Consider the following 18,659-nt stretch of genomic DNA (forward strand, 5'->3'; position numbering starts at 1 on the left):
CAAAGGAAACGCTAAAGAAAGAGAGCAGGCAAGCACAAGAAGCTAAGAAATAAAAGGAAGAAAGAAAAGAAAAAACACAAGTAACTGCAGAGTTGGTGACCATTGGAGATATTTTCTTTATCACAACCAAATGTCAATGGCATGTTTAGAATGTAAACAGGATTACTCAGATCAGCTCTGCTAAATGGCCTTCACATAATGCTCATTGAAAAGGCTGTTTAATTACCTTTTGCCTAAAGTGGGAAAATTAAGGTAAACACAGTACTTTGACAAAGGATGAATATCATACATTTAATTTTTATTAAAATATCATCCTCAACCTTCTTTTACAATGAAGTAAACTCGACTTAGTTGGATTGCCATGACAACAACCAAAAAGCAATGATCTAATTATTCATTTCTTGATCTTTAAAATGCAGAGAGAGTGAGAGAGAGAGAGAGAGAGAGAGAGAGAAAATTATTATCTTGGCAAAGGAGAGACACTCACCAACAGGGATGTAAACAAATTTGTGCACAACATTTGAGAGAAATAAGCATTTTGTGAGTGTGGAACATTTCTGGGATCTTTAATATCAGCTCATGGGATCAACACTTAACATGTTGCATTTATATTTTTGTTCAGTGTAGTTCTTGACTTGATTTCTCAGATTTCTCTCGTGAAAGTTTTGAATTGGCGTGGTGGGCTCACAAAACAAACAAAACTAAATGGAATTCAAGTAATTAAACAGACATCGGTCAATTAGTTGTTTAATAACCCCGCAAAATTGGAAAGGTCGGTTAATCGCTCCAAACTAGCTATTCAAGATCCGCTATTCAAAATTTCTCCCATTTGAGATTCCTGCTATTTATTCCAGATCTGATAACATGGGGATAAGAAAGACACTATGCACAAACAGGGGTTCCTCTACATTGATAGTTACTGTACATGTAGACATATTTAACTCTGGTTACATGGTTAAATGAAGATGTCCCACTTAGGCCATTTATCATATCATTTTTCTTTCACAGTAACGGTCTGATTAAGTGGTGGCTCTCCCATAGGCACCAATGAATTAGCAGTTCATTGACTGTATAAGAACCAGAAAAAAGGAGTGAGTTGTATGTCTCACTTCCTTTTCCGTCTCTGGTAATGGTTGGTCAAGGACAGCAAGCAAAGTAAAGCAACCCAACCTCTTGATTCACTTAAAATCATGACTCCTTTCCTCACTCAGTTACCACTGGAAATATGTACCATATATGAAGTTATTTCAAAGCTATCAGACAGCACCCCAATACCTCAGTATTTGGTCTTAGCGAATAAATAGGAAGGCAGCCAGAGATATGTGCCATAGATTTTTTCCCCCCTTGATAATATTGTATGCCATTTAGAAGATGCAGAGCCCTCTAGATTATAAGTATTGTTTTTTGTGTGTAATTGTTAAATATTGGCTATGAATGTATACAGAAGATACACATGCATAGGCTCTCCCACGGGGTGACATTTCAAACATTGCAATGGCTTTCGTCCACATTTGAATGCAGTTCCTGTTGGAAATCAGACCACAAAATAGGGAGAAAACGCTGCTACTCTGACAGCCAGGCGGAGAGACAGAGAAACAAATGCATTTTGATGGACTGTCAAGAAAATCTGGTTCATAGTTCTTCACTGCACGCATTTATGTATTTTTTTCTTTCTCTCGCTCTCAATAAAAAGAATACACACTAAAACAGGGTAGACCAGCTCAGACTGACAACATTCCAGCCTTGTACAGTATATGTTGAAATGCATTAGATTCAGTTGGTTGGGAATGGAACTTAGGCTGAATCTCCAATCAAAGCATTGTGACCTTGTTCACCATAAGTAGTCCTGCAAATATAAAACTTTAGCAAAAGGGTTTGATTCTAACATTAAATAGCTAACAGTATATTTATGTACCAATATTCTCATCTTGCTCATGCATCAACAAAGAGGCTGGTATAATACTAGGTACACATTATTATGCATAATGAAATCAGAAAGTAATCCATTTCGGAATAAACAAAAAAACGCATCTCAAAATTCTAAAAAAACTAAATATTTCCAACCTTGCTACAGACTAATTGCAGAGACCATGATGAAGCTGAACTGGTATATAAAAAGAACAAACATTTTTTACAGTACAAAACTTGGCACAGTATTCTCGATCAGCTGTAGTGTCTGTCACTCGTTTCCCCGCCCCCCCTGCGGCGTACTGATTGGTCCACATCAGAAAGCTCCAGAACCCCACTTACGGTTCTACTAGCAGAACACCCTGACAGAGAGGAGGAGAAGGAAGAGAGAGACAGACAGAGGTGTTACTCATCCAGCTCACTCTGTAACAAGGCCTTTGATCACATACATTACTATGCCGATTTTTAATGAGGCATTGTGCAAACCAGACTTATTTCTTAATTCATTTGACAAATGTTTAAAAAGGAGGCTATTATCTTAAGGCGCAAACCGCAGTTCAAACAACAACAAAATGCCACCCTCCACTGTTTCGGTCAAAAGCAGAGGGATGGGACTAGAGAAATGTAACCACTTTAAATTCCTAGACAGAGCAAGGACTGCCCATCCATGATATAAACATGATGGTTTGAACCATGTTTTGAGGCTAAACAGTGTTTGCTTACAATTACATTGTTTACAAACGATGGAGTAAAACAAGCTTGTATTTTTGGTTCTGATGGGATACGACAGTGGAACTAAGCTCGAGGCATTTTTAAGTTATATTCTACAAGAATCAATGGGTGTATTTCATTCATTTAATAGTGCAAAAAATGACTGTACCAATGGAAGATTGCCCCTTTACGAAACAATGGAATGGAATTATAAATATACGGAGTGAACGGAAAACACAACAGAGCCACTTGTATACACTGTGATCCGGTTGGTTGAGTTGGATCCCTTTTAAACTGGTTTCTATGGTTACCCATTCTGCATTTTGAAAACAGTCATAAACCAGACCAGAGACTGCATCTCCAGTGTATCTACAGCCTGCAGGTCCCTCCCACCAGTATGGCACAGTATGTAAAAACAGCAGAGATGTCCCGGGGACAGTTGGTGGCTGTGAAAGAAGAACAGGGGAACACAGTGAAAGTTGCGGGGGTAAACTCAAGACTCACTCGTCAGAGTCCTTTTTGCTTTCCTCAATGTAGGCGATGGATTCCGAACGCAGCCGGTTGGTGACCTCGTACGTTCGCAGCGTGACACCGAAGATGTCCTCGTGATAGCGGTTTTCGTCCTGCGAGGAGAGAAGATAAGGCGTGTGTGTAATAAAATGGCCACAGGATTACGCCATAGAAGAAGTGAGGTTAGATGAGTACAGGAAGATCAAATAGATACAGTGGGATCGGTGGGGACAGAGGAGAAAGACGGATACAGTGGGATCGGTGGGGACAGAGGGGAAAGACAGATACAGTGGGATCGGTGGGGACAGAGAGAAAAGACAGATACAGTGGGATCAGTGGGGACAGAGAGGAAAGATGGATACAGTGGGATCGGTGGGGACAGAGGGGAAAGACAGATACAGTGGGATCGGTGGGGACAGAGGGGAAAGATGGGGACAGTGGGATCGGTGGGGACAGAGGGGAAAGACAGATACAGTGGGATCAGTGGGGACAGAGAGGAAATATGGATACACTCGGATCGGTGGTGACAGAGGGGAAAGACAGATACAGTGGGATCGGTGGGGACAGCGAGGAAAGATGGATACAGTGGGATCGGTGGGGACAGAGGGGAAAGACAGATACAGTGGGATCGGTGGGGACAGAGAGGAAAGACGGATACAGTGGGATCGGTGGGGACAGAGGGGAAAGACAGATACAGTGGGATCGGTGGGGACAGAGGGGAAAGACAGATACAGTGGGATCGGTGGGGACAGAGAGGAAAGACGGATACAGTGGGATCGGTGGGGACAGAGGGGAAAGACAGATACAGTGGGATCGGTGGGGACAGAGGGGAAAGACAGATACAGTGGGATCGGTGGGGACAGAGGGGAAAGACAGATACAGTGGGATCGGTGGGGACAGAGGGGAAAGACAGATACAGTGGGATCGGTGGGGACAGAGGGGAAAGACAGATACAGTGGGATCGGTGGGGACAGAGGGGAAAGACAGATACAGTGGGATCGGTGGGGACAGAGGGGAAAGACAGATACAGTGGGATCGGTGGGGACAGAGGGGAAAGACGGATACAGTGGGATCGGTGGGGACAGAGGGGAAAGACAGATACAGTGGGATCGGTGGGGACAGAGGGGAAAGACAGATACAGTGGGATCGGTGGGGACAGAGAGGAAAGACAGATACAGTGGGATCGGTGGGGACAGAGAGAAAAGACAGATACAGTGGGATCGGTGGGGACAGAGGGGAAAGACAGATACAGTGGGATCGGTGGGGACAGAGGGGAAAGACAGATACAGTGGGATCGGTGGGGACAGAGGGGAAAGATGGATACAGTGGGATCGGTGGGGACAGAGGGGAAAGACAGATACAGTGGGATCGGTGGGGACAGAGGGGAAAGACAGATACAGTGGGATCGGTGGGGACAGAGAGGAAAGATGGATACAGTGGGATCGGTGGGGACAGAGGGGAAAGACAGATACAGTGGGATCGGTGGGGACAGAGGGGAAAGACAGATACAGTGGGATCAGTGGGGACAGAGGGGAAAGACAGATACAGTGGGATCGGTGGGGACAGAGGGGAAAGACAGATACAGTGGGATCGGTGGGGACAGAGGGGAAAGACAGATACAGTGGGATCGGTGGGGACAGAGGGGAAAGACAGATAGATGGATACAGTGGGATCAGTGGGGACAGAGAGGAAAGACGGATACAGTGCAGTGCAATGTACAGTACGGTCCAGCATTGTCTTGAAACATGTTTTCAATAGCCAGAGCTTGGATAAAACCGTTTCTTAGTTGATCATTATCATTTAAAAATGAGTTTGATTATATACCCCTCTTCTGTTAAGTCAATAGTGATCCAGCCATTCTGCTCATGTGGATCTTCGATTCCAGTCTTTCATGTACAGTATTGATAGTCTGTACAGTTGGTTGTCTGGTGGTCTTTACCCATTTTACTTATTCAATTCTTTGAAACGTGCGTTTCTGGTTTCTCTTTCTTTGAGTCGGTAATGTAACAACCTTATTTGAATCCCACCAAACAAATCCTGAACGTGTCTGAATGTGTCTGTCATATTCTGAAAACCGTCCATAAGAAGGTGTAATCTGCCAATATCCAAATCACATGACTTACATTTACTCTGTACTTTATGTTTCAGTCAGTCAGTCAGTCGTTCAGTCAGTCAGCTAGATTACTTAGTTAGTTAGTTTAGTGTTCAGGATAGCAAAGCCTATTGTCATACTCTGAGTTTGCTGATGTAGAACCCAGCGTCCTCCAGCGTCATGTTTCCCTGCAGTTTGATGATCTGCTGGACGGTCTTGAGGACGTCCCCGGCCATACCAACGTCCCCACACACGTAGATGTGTCCTCCCTCTTCCTTCAGGCACTGGTACACAGTCTCTGACAGCTGCTCACAAAGCACATCCTGCACATATGTCTGTGTCAGAGAGCGACAGGAGAAAGAGGGATTTAATCAATCAGATGGAGAGAACTACAGGGTCAAAGAGAGTGGGAGGCAACAAACAGATTGTAGAGAGAACTACAGGGTCAAAGAGAGTGGAAGGCAACAAACAGATTGTAGAGAGAACTACAGGGTCAAAGAGAGTGGAAGGCAACAAACAGATTGTAGAGAGAACTACAGGGTCAAAGAGAGTGGAAGGCAACAAACAGATTGTAGAGAGAACTACAGGGTCAAAGCGAGTGGAAGGCAACAAACAGATTGTAGAGAGAACTATAGGGTCAAAGATAGTGGAAGGCAACAAACAGATTGTAGTGATGTAGGATTGGGTTTGTTTAGAATCCTACATACATGGTGGCGTTTGTGAGGACAGTATTTTACAACCGGAAGAACGTAACAGTGGGAGTCAAGCACAGGAGGATGGTGGCACCTTAATTGGGGGGAACAGGCTCGGGGTAATGACTGGAGCGGAGTTGATGGAATGATATCAAATACATCAACCACATGGTTTCCAGGTGTTTTATTCCATTCCATCTACTCCGTTCCGAAACATCATTATGAGCCCCTCAGCAGCCTCATGTGGCGTCAAGCGAAAAGACAAACACAGGGATAGAGACATCCATACGTTTTATTTAGAAATCCACTTTCTTATCTCCCACATGGCCTCTGTCTATGTTGCTGTGTCTTTACGGCCAAAGACACATTGTCACGTTTAAACTCAAAATGGGACTAAGGTTAACAGTACCTTAGGTCTGCCAGGCTCTCTGGAGTAGGCTGTGTACAGCTCTTTGAACACCTCCTTGTTCTTAGCCTGGATTGTCTCCTCCTTGTAGATGTGGTCTATCTGGGACTGACGACATCCAAACACCAGGATCATGGGGCAGGATTTGATCCCTACGGAAGCAAACAACACATTACTTCACTTTTCACTGAACTATACATGTTTTAGAGTCATCTAAAGACTACAGTGTTTATTTATGAAGTTCTGTCTGTAATGTTGAATAAGCACAAGTGATACTGGCTGCACAGTGTGTGGTTAATTTGACATTTTTATTAAAAGTCATTATCGAATAATTCCCACATGCAAGAATTAGGATCAAGTGTGTGAATGCTTTTCCTTTTTTGTACACAAACCCTTGTGTTCGTAGTCAAATAGTTTCTGTTCCCAGAAGCTTCTGAAGGGGGCGATCCCAGTGCCTGGACCGACTAGGATACACGGAGCTCTGTGGTCCTTTGGCAATCGGAACGTAGGCGCACTAGAATCAGACATTTGATCAAGACATTTTTAATTAAGAGCACTAGATTCAAAGCATCTTTTCCATCAGAAATGACAATTGAAGGCATACCATAAAACATTTAAAATAATACATGTACCAAATGATTGTAGAACGCACCATAAAGGCTGCGAATCAAGACATTTTAAGATAAAGAAAAATGCTTTGACTCTAGTTGATTCTAGTTATTAGAAATTAAAATGTCTTGATTCGCAGCCTTTATGGTGCGTTCTACAATCATTTGGTACATGTATTATTTTAAATGTTTTATGGTATGCCTTCAATTGTCATTTCTGATTAAGAAAAATGCTTTGATTCTAGTTATCAGAAATTAAAAAGTAACAGAAGAAACAACCATTTTAGTCAATAATTGTAGAGTACACCATATATGAGTCAATGTTGGATATGAATCATATGGTATAATCATGTGCAGTGTTGTGACCTGCACTGACATAGAGCTGAGTCAGCACATATGAATTACACACCATATAACAATCAATGTTGACGTTTGTTATAGTCCAAACCACCACTTACAATCATAGAAAATGACATTATTCATTCCATAAGAGTAAAGCAATCATGCAACAACAACACACAAACACAAACACAAAAAGTAGTACAATGTTATACCCTCTGACAAAACAGGGGACCATTTCTTCTGCCTCTATTCTGTTGAGCCATGATGAACATACTCCATGGTGGATCGGGCCCTCTCCATCTGAAATGAGATAATTACCTATCATCCACTTCACCGGCATACCTCCTCCTCTCCAAACTAACACTGAAGAAGAGGACACATAATGCAGTTCCCAGGGCTAAGGGCATTTGTCTCCTCTCCTCCTCTCCTTTCCTACTCTCCTCTCCAACTCCTCTCCTCCACCTCTCTCAGCCTCTCTACTCAGCTTCACACACATCACATCATATTGTGCGCACATACAATGCATCTCTGAGAAAATCATAACCTTTACCATATGTAGGGGAAACAACCTGAGATTAGTGTCTAGGGGTAACTTTACACTTGTAAACACCACGTAACCTAGCGACAGCCCTTACCTCTAGTGTTGTAGAGCCTCATGCCATAACCACACTGATTAGACTAGGAACATGTAAAACTGACCAGATCAGTGTCTATGAGGGAACTTCCTCCTGCTACCGTAAACCCAACACAGTCTAGTGCCCAGCCCTTACCCCTGGTTTTGTATGACACTACGGCTACGGTGAGGTGAATCTCCCCTGGGTGGACGTCTGGTGAGGAGCTGATAGAATAGTATCTGGGCTGGAGCAGGGGTAGCTGGGTTAACAGCAGGGTAGAGGGCATTTGGATGGAGGGAAACTCATCCAACACCTCCACCATGGTTGGGTTGTTATACCACTTCCACTTCTCATACTCCTGCAAGCCCTGAGAGGAGAGGAGTAGGAAAGGAGAGGAGAGAGGTGGAGAGGAGAGAGATGGAGGAGAGGAGTAGAAAAGGAGAGAGGTAGAGGAGAAGAGTAGGAAAGGAGAGGAGAGAAATAGTAAAGGAAAGGAGAGGAGAAAGGTGGAGGAGAGGAGTAGAAAAGGAGAAGAGAGAAATAGGAAAGGAAAGGAGGGGAGAGAGGTGGAGGAGAGGAGTAGGAGAGGAGAAAGTTGGAGGAGAGGAGTAGAAAAGGAGAAGAGAGAAATAGGAAAGGAAAGGAGGGGAGAGAGGTGGAGGAGAGGAGTAGGAGAGGAGAAGAGAGAAATAGGAAAGGAAAGGAGGGGAGAGAGGTGGAGGAGAGGAGTAGGAGAGGAGAAAGTTGGAGGAGAGGAGTAGAAAAGGAGAAGAGAGAAATGGGAAAGGAGAGGAGAGAGGTGGAGGAGAGGAGTAGAAAAGGAGAGAGGTAGAGGAGAAGAGTAGGAAAGGAGAGGAGAGAAATAGTAAAGGAGAGGAGAGAGGTGGAGGAGAGGAGTAGAAAAGGAGAGAGGTAGAGGAGAAGAGTAGGAAAGGAGAGGAGAGAAATAGGAAAGGAAAGGAGGGGAGAGAGGTGGAGGAGAGGAGAAAGTTGGAGGAGAGGAGTAGAAAAGGAGAAGAGAGAAATAGGAAAGGAAAGGAGGGGAGAGAGGTGGAGGAGAGGAGTAGGAGAGGAGAAAGTTGGAGGAGAGGAGTAGAAAAGGAGAAGAGAGAAATAGGAAAGGAGAGGAGAGAGGTGGAGGAGAGGAGTAGAAAAGGAGAGAGGTAGAGGAGAAGAGTAGGAAAGGAGAGGAGAGAAATAGTAAAGGAGAGGAGAGAGGTGGAGGAGAGGAGTAGAAAAGGAGAGAGGTAGAGGAGAAGAGTAGGAAAGGAGAGGAGAGAAATAGGAAAGGAAAGGAGGGGAGAGAGGTGGAGGAGAGGAGAAAGTTGGAGGAGAGGAGTAGAAAAGGAGAAGAGAGAAATAGGAAAGGAAAGGAGGGGAGAGAGGTGGAGGAGAGGAGAAAGGTGGAGGAGAGGAGTAGAAAAGGAGAAGAGAGAAATAGGAAAGGAAAGGAGGGGAGAGAGGTGGAGGAGAGGAGAAAGTTGGAGGAGAGGAGTAGAAAAGGAGAAGAGAGAAATAGGAAAGGAAAGGAGGGGAGAGAGGTGGAGGAGAGGAGTAGGAGAGGAGAAAGTTGGAGGAGAGGAGTAGAAAAGGAGAAGAGAGAAATAGGAAAGGAAAGGAGGGGAGAGAGGTGGAGGAGAGGAGAAAGTTGGAGGAGAGGAGTAGAAAAGGAGAAGAGAGAAATAGGAAAGGAAAGGAGGGGAGAGAGGTGGAGGAGAGGAGTAGAAAAGGAGAGAGGTAGAGGAGAAGAGTAGGAAAGGAGAGGAGAGAAATAGGAAAGGAAAGGAGGGGAGAGAGGTGGAGGAGAGGAGAAAGTTGGAGGAGAGGAGTAGAAAAGGAGAAGAGAGAAATAGGAAAGGAAAGGAGGGGAGAGAGGTGGAGGAGAGGAGTAGGAGAGGAGAAAGTTGGAGGAGAGGAGTAGAAAAGGAGAAGAGAGAAATAGGAAAGGAAAGGAGGGGAGAGAGGTGGAGGAGAGGAGTAGGAGAGGAGAAAGTTGGAGGAGAGGAGTAGAAAAGGAGAAGAGAGAAATAGGAAAGGAAAGGAGGGGAGAGAGGTGGAGGAGAGGAGAAAGGTGGAGGAGAGGAGTAGAAAAGGAGAGGAGAGTAGAGAGGTTGAGGAGAGGAGTTGGAGAGGAGAGGAGGAGGAGAGGAGAGAAGTAGGAAAGGAAAGGAGAGAGGTGAAGAAGAGGCATGTTAATGTAATGTGCATTCAATATATAAGGAGCCATGCTAAAGAAAATGTATTGCTTCAGAGAAAATTTGTTATTAAGATTGTTTCTCCAACTCCCCACCTGGTGGAGAAGATAAGAGGTGAGACACATATTTCAGTCAGACAACTCACAACAATCTCCTGATGTGATGATGACATTATGTATGATTGACTTTTGACATATTTTGGGCTTTCCGGCTTCAGTCATTATCTAAACTTCAAATCAAATGAAATGTTATTTGTCACATGCGCCAAATAGAACAGGTGTAGACCTTACAGTGAAATGCTTACTGACAAGCCCTTAACCAACAATGCAGGTTGAAGAACAGCCGGAGCCTGAGTACCTTGTGTAAGCCACAGACACTGGGAGTCACGCAGGTCAACTGGGACGAAGAAAAATAGCAAGGATAGCAGGTAGCTGAAGATCCCACTGTGGCTTGATGTCTGTTTTTTATTTCAATGTTTCTCTTTTTTTCCTCTTTAGTTTTTTTAGAGTGAGTTGAACCACAAAGAGTGAGGCACTCACTCACCTGGCCTGACCAACATAATGTTTTAAGACATTCACCAAAATTGACGTTTTTGAACTGTGGGAGTCTCTGTATGGGGAGAAAATGTTTCTGAGGGTTACCGGGCGCAGGGCTTAAATTCTATGGCGTCTGTGCAAGCTAAAACTTGTCTACTCTAAGGTTATTTTCAACAAGCGCAAAGTGCTTCAAAATGGTTTTCAATCACGTAGAGGAAGGCATTCATGTCTTTTTGTGGTAAACATATTGAATACACGGGTCAATTGTGCCTTGAGCACAGGGTGCCTCCGTTTTGCGATAAAGTGGAAATTCACAGCTACTGTGTTGACAAGAAGAACGCATTCAACAGGGAGACATTCAAAAAGTTTACATTTTGGGGTTGAAGAATTCGCAAGACAATAAAGCAAGATGTAAAAACCAAGATGATGCTTTTATTTCCACCTTCCCAACAAGTATTTGTACCTCTGTTTACTGTGCTCACTGTCTGTGACAAAAGGCATAATGAAAACGCTTGAAGGATCTAATGAATACTAATCAAATTAATTACCTCAGCAGTCCTTTGTGGCTCAGTTGGTTAAAGTATAGTGCTAGTAACACCAGAGTCATGGGTTGGTTAAAGCATAGTGCTAGTAACACCAGAGTCATGGGTTGGTTAAAGCATAGTGCTGGTAACACCAGAGTCATGGGTTGGTTAAAGCATAGTGCTGGTAACACCAGAGTCATGGGTTGGTTAAAGCATAGTGCTGGTAACACCAGAGCCATGGGTTGGTTAAAGCATAGTGCTGGTAACACCAGAGTCATGGGTTGGTTAAAGTATAGTGCTAGTAACACTAGAGTCATGGGTTGGTTAAAGCATAGTGCTAGTAACAACAGAGTCATGGGTTGGTTAAAGTATAGTGCTAGTAACACCAGAGTCATGGGTTGGTTAAAGTATAGTGCTAGTAACAACAGAGTCATGGGTTGGTTAAAGTATAGTGCTGGTAAAACCAGAGTCATGGGTTGGTTAAAGCTAAGTGCTGGTAACACCAGAGTCATGGGTTGGTTAAAGCATAGTGCTAGTAACACCAGAGTCATGGGTTGGTTAAAGTATAGTGCTAGTAACACCAGAGTCATGGGTTGGTTAAAGCATAGTGCCGGTAACACCAGAGTCATGGGTTGGTTAAAGCATAGTGCTAGTAACAACAGAGTCATGGGTTGGTTAAAGCATAGTGCCGGTAACACCAGAGTCATGGGTTGGTTAAAGCATAGTGCTAGTAACAACAGAGTCATGGGTTGGTTAAAGTATAGTGCTAGTAACAACAGAGTCATGGGTTGGTTAAAGCACAGTGCTACCAATACCAAAGTTGTGGGTTCAATTCCCACTGGGGTCACACATAGTGAAATGCACTCACTGTACAGTAAGTCACTTCGAGTTAAAAGTGTCTGCTACTTCAAATATAAACATATTGTGTTATTCTATCCTGTGGAATCTATGCATTATTAAACATAAAATCACAATGGACCTACAAAAATGCAATGTACCAGGGTCTTCCTAGCACTGAATTTCTTCAGATAAAACTGAAGTGTCTAATTTGACCAGTTTCCCACAGCAGGTAAATCTACACACAATCTACTCCATAATGACAAAACAATAACAGTTTTTAAAAAACTATTCAGACCCTTTACTCAATACTTTGTTGAAGCGCCTTAGGCAGCAATTACAGCCTCAAGTCTTCTTGGGTGTGGCGCTACAAGCTTGGCACACATGTATTTAGGGAGTTTCTCCCATTCTTCTCTGCAGATCCTCTCAAGCTCTGTCAGGTTGGATGGGGAGCATTTCTGCACAGCTATTTTCTGGTCTCTCCAGAGATGTTCAAGTCCGGACTCTGGCTGGGCCGCTCAAGGACATTCAGAGACATTGGATTGATCTCTTGTTGAAAGGTTAATCTTCGTCCCAGTCTGAGATCCTGAGCGCTCTGGAGCAGGTTGTCATCATGGATCTCTCTGTACTTCCCTCCGTTCATCTTTCCCTCAATCCTGACTAGTCTCCCAGTCCCTGCCACTGAAAAACATCCCCACAGCATGAATCTGCCACAACCATGGTTCACTGTAGGGATGGTGCCAGGTTTCCTCCAGACGTTACGCTTGGCATTCAGGCCAAAGAGTTCAATCTTGTTTTCATCAGACCAGAGAATCTTGTTTCTCATGGTCTGAGAGTCTTTAGGGGCCTTTTAGCAAACTCCAAGTGGGCTGTCATGTGCCTTTTACTGAGGAGTGGCTTCCATCTGGCCACTCTACCATAAAAGCCTGATTGGTGGAGTGCTGCAGAGATGGGTGTCCATCTGGAAGGTTTCCACTTTATTCTTGGGGACCTTCAATGCTGCAGACATTTTTTGGTACCCTTTCCCATATCTGTGCCTCGACGCAATCCTGTCTCAGAGCTCTACGGACAATTCCTTCAACCTCATGGCTTGGTTTTTTGCTCTGACATGCACTATCAACTGTGGGACCTTACAAATAAATGCCTCATGAGCTCACTGTCTAACCACTTCAGAACCCAAAATATAAGCTTGTTTACTCCAATGTTTGTAACAATGTAAACACAGTATAGCTTCAAATCATTAGGCTCTATTCAATCCGTATAACGGATATTCAGCTTTCCAGCGTGATTACCTTTACATTTCAATGTTCAATAGGAAATGAGGAAAATATCTTAACATTTCTAACACTTCAGCAATACAGATTGACTATAGGCCATGGTTAACACTATGATTTTGATATCATAGATAGTCAGTCCTCGCATCCATACCCGTCTCTATGAAGTTGAGAGTGGTTACATTTCTTCAGGCCCTCTCAGCTTTTTACCAAAACAGAAGCAGGGTGACCCCTTTGTTATTGTTTTAATTAAGGATTCTAGCTTTAATTTACATTTTTGTAGGTGTTGATACATTTTTCTTTCGGGCCAATCAAGTCACGTCTGACATTTTAAACTGGGAATTACAACCAGGAGTATCATTCACACCAAAAATCTGAGGGGGCACAAAGTATGTGAGGATGGCTTGGGGTGGTCTGGAGGGGGGGGGGGCTATGCCCCTTGTCCATAAATTGGAGAATTTTGAATTTTTCAAATACCTGAAACACCTTATTCCTGCAATCTAAAGCCATAATCATTATGCTTAATTTTATGTGTGTGTGTATATATATATATATATATATATATATATATATATATATATATCTAAAGTACATTTTTCAGCATATTAAAGCATACCTCTTGAGTTGTCTGCTTCTCTGCATCTGTGCTAAAATCTGGGTAAAATATTGAAAGGAATGTGAATCTTATTCAGTACATTTAGTTATTGCTTGCTTTTCTATATTCTAACGTTGCCAGCAGACATTCCAGCTAAGATAATTAGACAAGCTAGCTACTCTTGCTAGCTAGTTATAAGGTTAGGAGATTGGGAACCTATCTGGGCTAAAGCCAACTTCATAAAATTGCTAGGTAGCTTGTAGTATTACAGATTTGTTATTTATTTTTTAAACAGGACAAATATGAGGGGACACATGCCCCTGTGCCCCCCTATGGGCATGATGACTCTGATTACAAACTTTAGGAGCCTTTTAAAGCATTTTCTGCTGTTCAGGAAAATGATCTGCGATAACAGAGGGATCAAATGAACATTGCAGATTGTAGGAGTACATTGCAAAAGCGACCCCTTGACTCTGGAGGATCGACTGGTGGACCTTTTAACATACTGAGTAACACTCAAGGATATAAGGTACATAGGATCTTCATTTGACCACTCTTTTATTGCTTTGTGATTTATATAAATTCACTGAAAACCCACAAAAACCCACGGTTATATTAACAGTATTGCACTTTTCATGTAGTCTACTTTTAGCCAGCTAATAGCCTAACCACCGATCAAACAACATTATGGACTAGACATTCAAATCCTGTTGCTGCAGGATTATTTTGCTGTGACAATATGAGTCAAATTAAGATCCTACATCTGTACATATGGTGAAACATACAGACTATATGGTTAGAACCGTTCATTACCTTACTGAGGGTCTCTAGCTTCTTCCTCTGCTTGTCGTTAGTGGCCAGGGAGGCAAACTGCTGTAGCAGGACTGGGCTGGGGGGTGTGGTGATATCCAGGAAGTACTGGAAGGCCTGGTAGATGGTGCAAGGGGGGAACCGAGGTTCCTCCAGCCAGTTACTGATCACACCTTCAGATGGAGAAAACAAGCACAAAAGTACATTTGATGGACACTCTTATCAAGAGCGACATACAGGAGCAATTATGGTTGAGTGCCTTGCTCAAGGGCATATCAACTGTTGTTTTTTTCTTCACCTAGTTGGCTTTGGGATTCAAACCAGTGACGTTTCAGTTACTGGCATAACGCTCTTAACCGATAGGCTTCCTTCCACCCCCTTAGAACAAGTTCAGTATTTATTCTTGTGCATCAATAATATAACACCACAATAGCATGATGTATGAGTAGCCTACACGACTTGTGAATGCCAGTGTAAAATGTTAAGCACTGCTTTTAAAAAATTACATATTTGAGCATTAAATAGTCAAGTATACTGTACACTGTGCATAATGTAAACCCCCATAAATCCTCCTAATAAGACCTGCATATCCAATATCAAACTCTTTTTGTTCTTTATTGTCTAATATTGAATGAAGAGCATGGAGGGCTTCCTAAATACAGGTTATATACATAACATAGAGTTCTACTAACCCAGTGCTGTGTTCCTCTCTTCCAGGAACTCCACCTTAACGATTTGATTGACAGGTGGACCGTCCTCTAGTTTCTCAATGAGGGCCGTAATCAGGTCCTCATGGTTGCCAGGGAAGATGCCCAGATGGTCGCCGGGCTGGTACGCCAGTCTGTCCTCGTTATTTGTGTGGAGTCTAACAAATATGGTGGAGCGACTGCTAGGGGATTCAGAACTGTGGTTACAGTTGGTGGTTACAGTTTGTGGTTACAGTTGTGGTTACAGTTTGTGACTAGAGTTCGGTGTTAGAGTTTGTGGCTAGAGTTTGTGGTTAGAGTTTTGGGTTACAGTTTGTGGTTACAGTTTGGGGTTAGAGTTTGGGGTTAGAGTTTGTAGTTATAGTTTGTGGTTATAGTTTGTGACTAGAGTTTGGGGTTAGAGTTTGTAGTTAGAGTTTGTGGCTAGAATTCTGGAGCTAGAGTTTGGGACTAGAGTTTGGGGGTAGAGTTTGGGATTAGAGTTTGGGATTAGAGTTTGGGATTAGAGTTTGTAAACAGTGTACAGTTTGTGGCTAGAGTTTGGGGTTAGAGTTTGTAATTACAGTTTGGGGTTAGAGTTTGGGGTTAGAGTTTTGGGTTAGAGTTTAGGGTTAGAGTTTGTAGTTACAGTTTGCAGTTAGAGTTTGTAATTACAGTTTGGGATTAGAGTTTGGGATTAGAGTTTGGGGGTAGAGTTTGTAATTACAGTTTGGGGTTAGAGTTTGGGGTTAGAGTTTATGGCTAGAGTTTGAGGTTAGAGTTTGAGGTTAGAGTTTGGGGTTAGAGTTTGGGGGTAGAGTTTGGGGGTAGAGTTTGTAATTACAGTTTGGGGTTACAGTTTAGGGTTAGAGTTTGGGGTTAGCGTTTGTAGTTACAGTTTGGGGTTAGAATTTGTAGTTACAGTTTAGGGTTAGAGTTTGGGGTTAGAGTTTGTAATTAAAGTTTGGGGTTAGAGTTTTGGGTTAAAGTTTGTGGCTAGAGTTTGGGGTTAGAGTTTAGGGTTAGAGTTTTGGGTTAAAGTTACGGGTTAGAGTTTGGGGTTTGAGTTTAGGGTTAGAGTTTGGGGTTAGAGTTTGAAAACATTGTACAGTTTGTGGTTAGAGTTTGGAGTTAGAGTGTAGTTACAGTTTGTGGCTAGAGTTTTGGGTTAGAGTTTTGGGTTAGAGTTCTGGGTTAAAGTTTGTGGCTAGAGTTTGAGGTTACAGTTTGGGGTTACAGTTTGGGGTTAGAGTTTGGGATTAGATTTTGTAGTTACAGTTTAGGGTTAGAGTTTGGGGTTAGAGTTTATAATTACAGTTTGGGGTTAGAGTTTGTAGTTACAGTTTGGGGTTAGAGTTTGGGGTTAGAGTTTTGGGTTAAAGTTTTGGGTTAAAGTTTGTGGCTAGAGTTTGTAGTTACAGTTTGGGGTTAGAGTTTGTAGTTACAGTTTAGGGTTAGAGTTTGGGGTTAGAGTTTGTAATTACAGTTTGGGGTTAGAGTTTGGGGTTAAAGTTTGTGGCTAGAGTTTAGGGTTAGAGTTTAGGGTTAGAGTTTGGGGTTAGAGTTTGTAAACATTGTACAGTTTGTGGTTAGAGTTTGGGGTTAGAGTGTAGTTACAGTTTGGGGTTAGAGTTTGGGGTTAGAGTTTGTAGTTACAGTTTGTAGTTACAGTTTATAATTACAGTTTATAATTACAGTTTGGGGTTAGAGTTTGGGGTTAGAGTTTGGGGTTAGAGTTTGGGGCTAGAGTTTGGGATTAGAGTTCAGGGTTAGAGTTTAGGGTTAGTGTTTGGGGTTAGAGTTTGTAGACATTGTACAGTTTGTGGTTAGAGTTTGGGGTTAGATTTGGTCGTTACAGTTTGTAAACATTGTACAGTTTGGGGTTAGAGTTTTGGGGTTAGAGTTTGTAAACATTGTACATTTTGTGGTTAGAGTTTTGGGGTTAGAGTTTGTAAACATTGTACATTTTGTGGTTAGAGTTTGGGGTTAGAGTTTGGGGTTACAGTTTAGGGTTAGTGTTTGGGGTTAGTGTTTGGGGTTAGAGTTTGGGGGTTTGGGGATTATAGCATCTCATATCAAGCGAGGCTAGAGTAAAATCATAAAACATACTTATTGAGCTAGCTATAGAATACTGTGAGAACAAAATCTACCCACTTGGATGTCGAACTCTGGAGGTTTTCACTCTGTATGATCTTGGCTCCATAGACCTTCTTCTTGTGGATGCTGTATAACGCTGTTGAAGGACACATTCACAAAAGTTCATAAATGAAAGCATTTGAGCTATTCTATACTGTACTGTAACAAATTCACTTTGATCAGATACATAGACTCCTTTTTCCACCCTTTAAATATCATGACACTTGCTTATGAATGATTTATGAAGTACATAGGCCTTATAAAGGGTTTATAAAGGCTTCATAAGATGATGTATATTTTTTAAAGCTATGTTTTGTTTAAAGTGTGACAGAGCTTTGAATGAAACCTTTATACCTTGTGTTAGGGCAGGGGCCTCAGCTGTGTATGTGAGGCGGAACCTGCTCTTCTTCCAGCTACGATCGTTACTGATCAAAGAATCATGTGCCTTCTCGATGTTCACATCACCGATGCAGAACACATCACAGGCAGCCTTGACAAACAGACACAACCACAGGCGTTTATAAGGACAGGTATTCAAAGCTTTGCTTGTTTAACAGCACATTTTAGACCACATTCGGAACTCTATCTTTCACAGCTGATAGGCTTTTTACAGATGCATTTTGAGCGTTTTATAAAGATGAATAATGCACTAAATGAACCTCCTGGTCTGCACATAAACATAAGATCATCATCCCCACTGTCAAGGTCTGGCTGCCTGACGCATTAGCTCAACAAAGAACGCATGAATCCACAGGCTGTCAGAGTGTGGGGGGTTGTTCCTAATTTACTACTGAACATAACTCTACAGACCATGCAGACACCTGTAGGCACGTCATACATCACACCAGGTGTGCCAGAAAGTATTGTTCTGTGGAGCCCATTATTAAGACCATTACCGCTATTGATTTGATTTCATTCAGACAACCATACAAAGGAATTGCTCAAAAGACCTGATTTCTGTGTGTGCATGCCTGTGTGCACGCGGACGTGTAGGCCTTCATGCGTGTGAGTGAGTGTGTTCCGTGCCCCACAAGGACTCCCCCCAGTCACCCCACCTAGAAAACCTTCTTGGCCCAGGCATCCCCAGTCACCCGACCTTGAAAACCTTCTTGGTACAGGACTCCCCCCAGTCACCCCACCTAGAAAACCTTCTTGGTACAGGACTCCCCCCAGTCACCCCACC

The 18,659-nt window shown here is 42.9% G+C and overlaps 1 protein-coding gene across 5 annotated transcripts in view; it reads right to left on the minus strand.

The window, feature by feature from the left end:
- Nucleotides 1-280: 280 nt before the first annotated feature.
- Nucleotides 281-18,659, minus strand: part of LOC110535113 (nitric oxide synthase 1) — a 94,875-nt gene continuing 76,496 nt past the window's right edge. For 2 of the 5 annotated variants that reach the window (XM_090191136.1, XM_090191140.1), the window contains 11 exons: nucleotides 17,831-17,966; nucleotides 17,495-17,573; nucleotides 15,347-15,543; nucleotides 14,658-14,827; nucleotides 8,040-8,250; nucleotides 7,482-7,569; nucleotides 6,712-6,833; nucleotides 6,323-6,471; nucleotides 5,362-5,556; nucleotides 3,124-3,242; nucleotides 281-2,270 (listed from right to left, as the gene is read on the minus strand). In XM_090191136.1, the coding sequence (XP_090047262.1) occupies nucleotides 2,258-2,270; nucleotides 3,124-3,242; nucleotides 5,362-5,556; nucleotides 6,323-6,471; nucleotides 6,712-6,833; nucleotides 7,482-7,569; nucleotides 8,040-8,250; nucleotides 14,658-14,827; nucleotides 15,347-15,543; nucleotides 17,495-17,573; nucleotides 17,831-17,966 (1,479 nt within the window). In that variant the 3' untranslated portion in view covers nucleotides 281-2,257. Of the gene's footprint in view, nucleotides 2,271-3,119; nucleotides 3,243-5,361; nucleotides 5,557-6,322; nucleotides 6,472-6,711; nucleotides 6,834-7,481; nucleotides 7,570-8,039; nucleotides 8,251-14,657; nucleotides 14,828-15,346; nucleotides 15,544-17,494; nucleotides 17,574-17,830; nucleotides 17,967-18,659 lie in introns of those variants that run through there. The other 3 variants (XM_090191137.1, XM_090191141.1, XM_090191138.1) reach the window with 3 other exon arrangements.

The sequence above is a fragment of the Oncorhynchus mykiss genome, chromosome 11 (genome assembly GCF_057628025.1).
Source record: "Oncorhynchus mykiss isolate SJ-2025 chromosome 11, ASM5762802v1, whole genome shotgun sequence".
In the NCBI taxonomy this organism is placed as follows: Eukaryota; Metazoa; Chordata; class Actinopteri; order Salmoniformes; family Salmonidae; genus Oncorhynchus; species Oncorhynchus mykiss.